This window comes from Thecamonas trahens (genome assembly GCF_000142905.1).
Source record: "Thecamonas trahens ATCC 50062 unplaced genomic scaffold supercont1.31, whole genome shotgun sequence".
In the NCBI taxonomy this organism is placed as follows: domain Eukaryota; order Apusomonadida; family Apusomonadidae; genus Thecamonas; species Thecamonas trahens.
In genome coordinates, this window is record NW_013657649.1 from 1,269 (window position 1) to 11,869 (window position 10,601).

Consider the following 10,601-nt stretch of genomic DNA (forward strand, 5'->3'; position numbering starts at 1 on the left):
GCCGCTGACCGCCGCCCGCCGCCGACCGACCACCACCGGCACCACCGAGAGCAAGCTAGCTATCGACAGGACATTGGAGGCGATGCATTTAGACAGCCACATCAATGGCAATGCCTACCAGTCTGCCCTCTAACCCAATCCTCCTCTCCCTCCTCCGGCCTTGCCCATCACAGCCCCTGCTGGCCTGCTCCGCCAGCCGCTGCTGCTGCCGATCACCGAGCCAGACGACGAGACCACCGGGCTGGCCAAGACAAAGAAGAACAAGAGAGGGCAAGTGCAAGCGATAGGCAATGCAGTGGCGGGCTAGAGTGCAGTGGTCTGCCTCCTCTTCCAATCCCAAGCTCTCGTCTCCATCGACGTCCATCTCAATCCAATCCCGTCCGCCGCCTTCCCTCTGCCGGCCAAGTACCCGTCGCCCCTATCGCCCACACTCCACACACATCTATCAGTCTCATCATACCCATGTTCGTCAATGCTCAAGCCCAATCGCCATACCTACTACCATTTCGCCCGTCCCGTCACCCACGTCACGACCCCCCTCATCCCCCCCTACCATACTCATTACCACCCGTCACCACAAACCACGACCCTCACCGCCTACTCCACCAATATCACAATCATTCCAGCCACAAGCCCTACCCACATGCCTTGGCCATGCCCACCACCATCCCATCGCGCACCCCTCTTCCTGCTCGTCCTCCTCATCCTCGTCCTCTTCCCGCTCCAGCTCACCCCCATCCTCATCCCCGACTCCGACACTCATACCCCTCAATCATCACATGCCTCACTGCCCGTCCACCAACCAATACCAATCTCAAGCCACCCAGCCTCGACCCAGCCCCCTCAGCTGTCCCCTCCTCGCCGACCACCAGCCGCCAGCCGCCGCCCGCTCGCCCGGTCAGCCCCACCTTCATCACCACCTAGCTTCCACCCACTACCAGGTACGCTACCCACAACCTCACGCAAGGTCATCAGTCGTCCCATACTATCACCCGTACCAATATCGCTGTCATCGATATCCATTTTCCTCGGCTCATTTCCGCGTCGACTTGTTCTGCCTAGGTGGTTGAGCACGTCCTCGACCGCCCGACCCCGCACACGCTCCCCATCAACCTCATCACCAGCTATGGCCAATCTGATTTCACTACTACTCTACTACATGCCCACACTACCCCCTTGCACAGTATCCAATCCACAGCTGCAGTATTCCAGAATCCGAGTTCTGTCACCTGAGGCCCAACTCGCTCCGTCTACTCTTCGCCAACTTCCGCATCAGTCCGACTGTCGTCAATCAACAAGAGGGCCATCCGCGTGACCACGATCCACGGTCGTGCCAAAGTCGTCCGCCTCCTCATCGACGACGACGACGGCGACCCGACCGCCGACGAGTGCGAGGGTAACATATTCGTAGTTCTTTGCCATGGTGGTCGTGGGGTTCACCATGACGCTGCTGGGATCAATCTGTGTGACGTAACCATCCAGTTGCCGTCAGCCACGGCGTTGCCACTCGGCATGCGGCTCGTGGCGCAAGAGGTATATCGCCAGCAAAAGGACCATGTAGAACATGGCAATGACCGTCGTCTTGACCGTCGCCGATCGAAGCGCGCACACCGCCACTACCACCGCCAGCCTGCGTCCGAGGATCGCCAATTCGTACCAGGACAGATCCATTTGTACTTGGTCACCAGAAAGGCGTAACGGGTGCAAAGCCCACAAAGTCGAGCCTGCCGTGCTTGCGCTTGAGAAGCAGAGCTGGAGCATCTGAAATCGAGACTCCATACAACGTCGACGTCACCAAGACGAGCGGCAGGAGGTCGTGCCACGAGTTGGTATAGCACCGTCGCTCGGGTTAGCACGCAGTGGGGTCCACGCGGCGGAGAGGGGTCCATCCCGAACATTCCTCCTAGGCCGCACTAAGCTCGACGTCTGGTCGTGCGAGAAGGGCAGCTGCCGAGTCGACGCACTCGTTGATGAGGGCAAAGAAAAGCGGCGTGGCACAGCCTACGGGAAACACTCTGTTCATCATCAGAGCTTAAACGCTGGCGTGACAAACACTGCAAGCTCGCCATAGTCTTTGACCGACGGTTGAGCGCGTGGCTTCTTACGTGCCTCTTCAAGCGCAACGAGTGCGTCCCAGTCCGGCTCAGTTGCGGTGTCCGAGGAGTTCTCGTTGCTCGCTGGGAGGTGTGGGAGAGCAACACGAGTACGATTGGGCTCGTCGTCTGCGCTTAGATCGCGGGTGTAGTGCGCCTCGATGGCTGCCGCAATGGCATCATCGTCAAGCGCGGCAAGCGCGGCGGCGGCGGTGTCGGCGGCTGCCTGCTTGACTGCGGCTGCGGCTGCAGTGTCGTCGACACCGTTAAAGGCGTCGAGGACAGCATTGATGTCGATGAGGACAACGGTGCCGTTGTGAGTCGATGCTGCGACCTCGCGCCGCTGGACAATGTACGCGAGGTCGGTGATGCCGACGTCGTTGGCAAAGCTCGCCAGCGGTGTGGCTGTCCCTACCGAGAGCGAGGCCATGCGAGCCGACCCGCTCCGCCCGGGGTTTTTCATCCGCGACAGCGCATGTGTACTCGGTGTGACCGCAAGCGGCGACGCCATGGCTGCAAACGACGACGCGCCTGCCAGCCTGTCGTCGCCCTCACGCCGCAGCGTGTCTACGTGCGACGATGACGCAGCCGAGACAAACGCGAGTCCGCCCGAGAGCTCGGTAGTAGCGTACTCCCACAGCGAGACAACGCCGACTTCGTCTGCCGAGGCCAGCAGCGGCGTCTCGGGCACCATCAGCAGCGAGGTGATCGGTGCGGTGTGTGCGTCGACAATGGTCCGGAGCCAGATGTGCGACCGTGTGTCCCACACACGGATGGTCATGTCATCGGCGCAAGAGATGACGACTGAGCCGTCACGAACAAGCGCGTTGATCGGCATAGTGTGCGCGTTGAGCTTGAGCGTCGAGAGGCACTGCGAGCCGTCAAAGGCCCAGATCCGCAGCGGCGGGTCTGCCCCGCCAATGACCAGCTCGCCCTCGGCCGAGTACACAAGGGCATAAATCTCTCCAATGCCGGCGTCAAAGGTGGCGCGCGGCACAGCCTTTTGCGTCCGTGCAATGCGGGCAATGTCCCACACCGCGACCGTTCCGTCGTACGAGCCCGAGATGACGAACTGCTTGCTCGCCGTGTTCGAGGTGGAGAACGAGTGGTTGACAACCTCAAGGCAGGTCACCGTGTTGGAGTGGGCGTCCACCCGGATGGTAGCGCCGGTCTCGATGTTCCACAGCGCCATGTCGCCGTTTTCGTGGCCAGTCACAAGCATGTCTGAAGAGGGATCGTACGCCAGCGCAGTCACCTCGGACGTCCGCTCCTTGAACTGCGAGTGGTGGTGCATGTCGATGACGTCCCAGAATATGAGCAAGTCGTCCTGACCGGCAGTGACCAGCAGCTGCATGAGCCCGTCGGCAGCATCGACCGACTCGCTCTTCGCTCCCACACCGCTGGCCGCGGCTCCTTCCGAGCTTGTCCGCACAATCCCGCCCATAGCGCCAATCGGCGCTGTGTGGCCCCTGTGCTCAACAAGGCGCTCAAAGTGCTCGACGTGCCAGAGCTCGGCTGACTCGGGTGAGGTGAGCCGGACGTGGCCAGCGTCGGTGAGCGAGATCGAGGTCAACGGGCCGTGGGTAAAGGCAAAGGACGCGAGCGCGCGCCGCGTGTTGAGAAACCACACAAAAACGGTTTCCGACTCGTCGATGAGATACAGCTCTTCGGTCGACGAGTTGTAGGCACAGCTGGTAAACGGCTTCTCATGGGGGTGGTCCTGCGAGACAATGACCTGCCCGGTGCTGATGTCGATCATCTTGACCACGTTTTCGAACGAGAGCGTGAACACAATGTTGTCGCGGGCAACCCACTTGATGACGTATGCACCTTGCTTGTGAAGAAATGGCCACGATGCGTCGTGCTCAAAGTACGGCACCTTGAGCGCCGCCGCCCGTGACCCGCGCTTCCGCACCGCGCGGTACGTGTCGATTGCCCCGTCAGTGTGCGCAACAATGAGTGTGCCGGAAACAGACGCCCTAGTAGCGGCAAAGTCAATGGCGGTGACCCACGGCAGCGGGATCGACCGCTTTGGCGATGAGGTCACCTGGATTCTTTGCGAGAGCACAAAGACGGGGTACTTGAATGGGCGCGACGCCGGATCGACCGCCCACACCATCACCGAGCCATCAATCGAGTACGACAAGATCATACTCCCATAGTGCGTCATGCATCCCAGTACTGTGCCTTTGTGCCCACGCAGCGTCTGGATGCACATCTTGGCGCCAGCCTGGGGCTCCACGTCCCAGATCCTCAGGCTGGCATCGGCCGACGACGAGACGACCAGCTTGATGTCGGCATCATACACCACATTCGTCACCGATCCCACATGCCCTTCCACCAGAAGGCAGCCAGAGGCATCCGTCTCAAAGGCGCGACGCGTCCGAAACAGCGCTAGTGGCCCCATCGACGTCCCGCCCACCAACGTCGACGCGTGTTCGGCGTAGGCGTGACAGAGCAACGCGTTACTCTCCTCGAGCCTCCGCTGGCCCAGCCGCACCTTGGACGCTGGAAGAAACCGGAGTCCAAGCTCCACATGCTGCTGGGGTACGCCCCCGAGCATGGCTCGTCTGTTGTGGCAGCTTGGCGTGAGGTGGTGCCTTGCCTCCTCCTGCTCTCGTTCTTGCCCGCCGTTTGGCGCGTTTGGCCCGCTTTGGCCACGGCAGCCAGTCACAGCTCGCGGCGGCGGATGCTCCGGGGGTGCGTGCATACTGCCAGTCTATGCTCCGTATCACATTGTGACTAGCACTGTGTCTGGCCAAGACCATGTCTGGTTACGATCTTGTTTTGGTTGGTCCGTTCGGTCGCGCTGCGCACGGCTTGTCTTCTCCACCATCTACCACCTCCCCACCACCTTTGATGGCAACACAACTCCACCCCATCCATTCCAACACCTTCTCCCCCCCCCCATCTCTCAACTTCCTGCCCTTAGATCTGTCTTTTGCGCGCTTACCAAACTGGAACATGCACACCTGGCCACACCGCCTGCCCGCACCCAAACGACACCGAATTCTCCCGACTGAGCCACCACAAGCTCAACACACACACACACACACACACGCATACATACACTTCACTCACCGAGCACCCACTCCGTATACACTCACGTTATGTCGTCTTCTGCAACACCTGCTAACGACACGCCCCGTGTGGTGGAGATGGTACCTGTGGGTGGGGAGAACCCACTGGCTGAGCTGGAGGCTGCCGAGAGCTCGGTTGTGGAGATGATGCAGATGGTGGCAGAGGTGACGCGTGCGCTCGAGCTGGCGGTGCCCAAGGTGGAAGGTGCTGATGATGTGGCTGATGAGCATGTTGATGCTGATGAGGAGAACAAGATTGCCCGTCCTGGCTCACAGTCGGACGCTTGGGATGTCCTCCACCGCAACTCGGGTCGCTTCTTTGATGTCCTCGGTCAGGTCCAAGTCACCCTCAAGAACGAGATCGCGGCTCTGGCTCCGCCCAGACCGTATGCCTACTCGGCCGCGGTGGAGAAGAAGGAAGCGCATGTGGCCTTGATGAAGACCCGTCTGTTCCGCGAGCACATTGCCCGCATCCGCAAGACCATCCTCGATGGCGCGCCGTCCGAGTCGTAGAGCATGTCTTTCGCCCGCGGCCTCGCCACCTTATGCCGCACGCCAACTCGGTGGTGGCCTACCAAAGACCCGCCTGTGCCGCTACCAAAGACCCACACCTGTGTCGCGAGCGCATTGCCCGCATCCGCAAGACCATCCTCGATGGCGCCGTCCGAGTCGTAGAGCATGTCTCTCGTCTGTCGCCCTACGCCCCAGACCGTGCCAAGGCATTGCTCGCGCCCGCCATTATCCTGCCGCATCTTTCATTCATTGGTACCTCATGTACGAGTACGCGAGCAAGATAGGGAGCAAGTCGTACTCGTTCTCGTCCTCGGAGTACGAGACCTCCGGCTTGATCACGACTGGCTTCTGGCTCGCTCGCACCCCAACGAGCATGACGTTGCGGATGACAGCAAGAAGGCGGACGACAACGGTCGAAATGGTCGACGGCAACGAGCCGCTGGATCCACGCTCGGTGAAGCTTGCGCCCGAGCAGCCGTCTGGACCACAGGCGGCGAGTGGATCGGCGCCATGGTCGCCGACATCGTCGCAAGCAACAGTCACGGCGGCTCCCCGCGCTCGCGTCACCCGAATTGTTCCGCCATCCACCAGCCGGACGACCTGCCAAGTCGCAGAGGAAGCGAGCGGGCGGCGGAAGGAGAAAGACAAGGAAGATATATGGGGCAAGGTTTGGAGGCGGCGACCAGTTGGCGGGGAACTAGTACGGCACCAGCTTGCACCAGCACGACACGTGGATTCAGGTCGCGTTACCTGGACATCAAAGGCGGCGATAGAGGGTAGGTGGATTCTTGAGTTAATGGGTATTGGCTGGCCGTTCGGAGATCATCCGATTGCGGCCGAGAGTCATCGGCGCGGGTTGGAACGAGTCCGGTGCGTGCCAGGCAACGCGGCCGATACCTATCTCGACAGCAATGAGCGGCGGCAAGAGGAGCAAAGAAGACGGAACAACGGTGATGGGACGAGAGATGGGTGAGATTCGTGGGTGGCTGCGAGGTCGTCATGTGACGGTGGGCGGTGTGACGGTGTGCGTGATGCTTGCGGTCATTGTCTGTGTCGCTGATCTCGATCTTATCCAGTACATGCCGCCGACGGGCAGCGACGGCCCAGAGCCAGCCAGGAGCGAAAAGACGGACGTACCCTTGTCTCCCGTGAGACCCAAAGGAGTACACAGGCAGAGCACAATGGCGTGGCGATCGAGTGCGAGCACCAACACGCGGCTGGTCGAGGCGCTTGTCCGGCACGACGTGATCCGGTCCGAGGCCGTTGCGGCGGCGATGAAGGCTGTCGACCGCAGCCTGTTTGCGCCCAGCGAGCCGTACTTGGATGCGCCGGTGTACCTCGGATGGGGCGCGACGATCTCGGCGCCGCACATGCACGCCCATGCGCTCGAGGTTCTCGTCGAGCACCTGCACCCGGACGCCAAGCTGCTCGACGTCGGCTTTGGCTCGGGCTATCTCGCCGCGGCGTTTGCTGTCGTCATCGGTGATGGCGGCGCTGGCGCAGTGTACGGCATCGAGCACATCGACGAGCTGGCTGAGATGGGCAGAGCCAACGTTGCGGCGTGGCAGGCAAAGACCGACACGCCGCACGCGACGATTCATCTCTCGGTTGGCAACGGATGGGACGGTCTGCCTGGCGCCGGGCCGTTCGACGCCATCCACGTCGGCGCTGCTGCGGACGATGTTCCGGCCTCACTCTTCGACCAGCTTGCTATTGGAGGACGCTTGATCATTCCGGTTGGCCCGGACGGTGGCTATCAGGAGCTTGTCCAGGTTGATCGGGTCGACGCCGACAGCTACTCAGAAACAGTGCTGATGGGCGTCAAGTATGTTCCGCTCACTCAGACGCCGCAAGCGCAGCTCGACCGGGTGTAATGCAAAGGTTTTTACAATGTACAATGGAATGTTTTGGTGAGCGTGGACCGGGCGAGTGGTCAGGTCTGGGTGCTGGTGTTGGGTGCCCTTTCGGCTGCGCGACGTCACACTGACAGCGTTTACGACCTTGGTGCGACCGACGCGAGGAAGAAGGAAAGGGAAGAAGGGAGGCAGTGAGGGGGAGGGGAGGTGAGGGGCAAGTAACCCGTTACTTTTGTTGTTCTGTGGTGCCTATCATTTGTCCACAAGATACAAATCATGTAGCGATCGTGTGCTGGCTGGAGCGGGGTTTGTGTGCCCTTTTCTGTTGCGCGACGTCACACTCCAGTCGTTCGCGACTTGGGCGAGTTATGGCTACTGATGGTGGCCACAGCAGCTGGTTATACTTCTCTCTAGCTGTTGTAAGAACAAAGAAAATGGATAGCATTGAGATTGGACTGTGCAGTGTGTGCATGGATGGCTACTCGGCTGAGAGGAAGCCGATGGTTCTTGCGTGCGGACACACGTTCTGCGAAGACTGCATTTGCGAGTGGAGGGCTGCCGACGGCGGAGCACGCTTGAAGTGTCCAACGTGCATGAGGCGATCATCGGCACGCCCTCGGGTCAACTACCAGATGCTTGAAACATGCAATGATTTGCGTGCAGCGCAAAAGGCGGCCGAGAACGGCTTCGCCTGGCCGCTCTTCTGCAGCTGCAGTCATGACGGGAAGGATCGGCCGCTGGCGACCGTCCGGTGTCGGGGATGCCGCAAGTCTTTCTGCACCGATTGCTCAAAGGCAATCCATGTGGGGATCGGGGCGGTCAAGCATGAGGTAGTTCCTGTGATGTCGGTGCGCTCTGGCGTTGATAACGCGCCCATTTGCCCCCAGCACAACATGCCGTGGGTTGGGGTGTGCGGCGAAGCCGAGTGCAGCGAGAGGCGGATGGGATGTGCAGCGTGCATCGCCCGGGGCACTCACAAGGGGCATGCTGTGGAGAAACTGACAAATGCGCTGGATCGGCACGACAAGGAGCGCGAGCAGATGGCGGAGGAGGCGAAGAAGTTTGCTGGTCAGGCGGCGGCGGTGAAGGAGCTGGCGCGGTCACGGCGGGCGGGGCTCGCCATGACGCAGACCTCGATCACGGCCACAATCGCCAACCACTTTGACGACCTTCGCAAGCAGCTTGACAACATGGAGAGGAGCATGATTGCTCGGGTAGCAGGCATGACTCAGTCCGTCGTTACGTCGCTGGATGCGTTTACGGTAGGGCTGGAGAGTGAGGCGAACAATCTGGCGGCGGCGGCGGCGAAGATCGAAGCCAATGAGGAGCAGCTCGGCGCGCTGGTGCTTGCCAAGAGCGGCAAGCTAGTGGAGGAGGGCAAGATGACTTTGGCAAAGGCGACCAAGGCGGTGATGCTCCCACAGGCACATATAGGCCTGATCGAGAGGATCATCCCAATGCCGTTGCTGGACGTGCGGGTCACACCCGCACCGGACAATGGTCTCTTGAACAGCTCCACGGCGCTCGGGATCTCCAGCATCATCGATAACGTGGCAAAGGTTGGAGCCAACACCAGCGGCATTGTCATGTCGCGGGGTTTCAAGGACACTCGGTGCCGATTCGAGTTTGCGCTGCAGCCGCCGTCGGGCGCGCCGGCCGATGCCGCCTGCAACGTCGGCATCGGCGTGACGAGCATGGCGACACAGGACGCTCAGCTTTTCAACAGCGAGCAAACAATTGTGTGGAGAGCAGACAAGATCACGAGCGGCAAGATGGAGAAGAAGCTCTCGACACCGGCCAAGTTTGTTGCCGACAAGATCTGCGCCATCGAGTACGACCCGCAGAGCGGTACGTTTTCGACGTTTGTCGACGATGTGCAGACCGGGATCCAGTTTCAGCACGTCATCCGCGGCAGCCCACTCCGCTTTGTGTTTACCGGTGATGCCGGCTGGACGCTAATCTGTGTGTCCATGACAAAGCACAAGAGCGCTGCCGAGTCTTGTCGGTGTCGGACCGTGACGCCAACATGCCGTGTGTCGGGAACAAGCGGCGGCGTGTCCGTCCGAGCGCAGTAGCGACTGCATCGTGCACGGCAAGACAGACGTCCGTCAACACGCAGTTGCAGGCGATGGCTGGAGAAGGACCCAGTCTGCGGCTGCCCAAGCGGCAGAGGCTGCTGACAAAGGCGCCGCCGACCTCTTGATCTCGCCCGTCCAAGCTGCTGCTTGCATCATGGGCAGTATCAACGCTACCGTAGCTACTGTCGCCAGTTCCCGCACACGTCAAAGGCAACAAGTCAAATAGATGGCCGTCACTGTGTCCGCTCGTCCCTCTCCTTCCCCTTTCCCTGACTCGTCCCGTTGATCACGACCAATCAAGGGGGCACCACATCCCGCTGCTCGAGCTGATGTGGACGACGGCATGGGTACCCACAGACATCGTGACTGTATAACATCATACAACATGCGTACATGATCGGATGAAGTAAGAGCGGGTGGGGGCCCCCCCTTGGTACTGTTCACCAGAGCCACGGACGGTAGCCGGCCAGCAAGTCAGCCAGCAGAGGGGTCGGCCATCGAGTTGATGACCGCAGGCTTGTCGGCGGGGCGGACATGGATGCCGAGCGGCCGAGAGACAAGGGCGATGGCGGGACCGCGGGTGACAAAGATCGAGATCGAGATGGAGCCGTTGAGGCAGGTCGGTGTGGTGAGGGGCAATGTAGAGAAGACACGGGTTGGTCCCAGTCTTCAGCGGTGACGTTGGCAGCAGCGTCGAGGCAGCAGAGCAAAAGGCCAGTGGCCGGCCAACGACAGTCATCGCCACCTGTCGCCGACAATACCGAGCGGTACCTGTTGCAAGAGAGGGGGAGCGTGCAGGAGACCATGTCATGTAAGTGAGCCATACCCACAAGCACTTCCATATACACACCATAAACCCCCATGTGTCTGCCAACACTATGCCTATATAGGCAGGAGTAGTCATAGTTGCGGGGGAACGGGAAGGGGGAAGGGGGAAGGGGGGAGGGGGGGGGGGGCGGGGGGGGGTAGAGGAGAGGAGAG

General features: G+C 60.8%; 4 protein-coding genes across 4 annotated transcripts in view; 3 read left to right on the forward strand and 1 right to left on the reverse strand.

Moving 5' to 3' along the window:
- Window positions 1-2,083: 2,083 nt before the first annotated feature.
- AMSG_07094 (uncharacterized protein) lies at window positions 2,084-5,059 on the reverse strand (the record flags this gene model as incomplete). The annotated part of the gene is made up of 3 exons (XM_013901118.1): window positions 2,084-2,177; window positions 2,208-4,601; window positions 5,047-5,059. Coding segments are annotated over 3 exons (2,499 nt in total), but the record flags the coding sequence as incomplete, so codon positions are not given.
- A 998-nt stretch (window positions 5,060-6,057) lies between these two features.
- On the forward strand, window positions 6,058-7,600 carry AMSG_07097 (protein-L-isoaspartate O-methyltransferase). The gene has a single exon (XM_013901119.1). The coding sequence runs from the start codon at window positions 6,598-6,600 to the stop codon at window positions 7,558-7,560; it is 963 nt and encodes a 320-aa protein (XP_013756573.1). The 5' UTR covers window positions 6,058-6,597; the 3' UTR covers window positions 7,561-7,600.
- A 702-nt stretch (window positions 7,601-8,302) lies between these two features.
- Window positions 8,303-9,854, forward strand: AMSG_07098 (uncharacterized protein). Its single transcript, XM_013901120.1, has 2 exons — window positions 8,303-9,508; window positions 9,691-9,854. Exons 1-2 carry the CDS (start codon window positions 8,385-8,387, stop codon window positions 9,743-9,745), a joined length of 1,179 nt encoding a protein of 392 aa, XP_013756574.1. The 5' UTR covers window positions 8,303-8,384; the 3' UTR covers window positions 9,746-9,854.
- Window positions 9,855-10,424: 570 nt separating this feature from the next.
- The window catches only part of AMSG_07099 (Ras GTP exchange factor), a gene marked incomplete at its 5' end in the record, with an annotated part of 4,073 nt that continues 3,896 nt past the window's right edge, over window positions 10,425-10,601 (forward strand). The window contains one exon of the mRNA XM_013901121.1: window positions 10,425-10,435. Coding sequence (XP_013756575.1) covers window positions 10,425-10,435 — 11 coding nt within the window. The remainder of the gene's footprint in view (window positions 10,436-10,601) is intronic.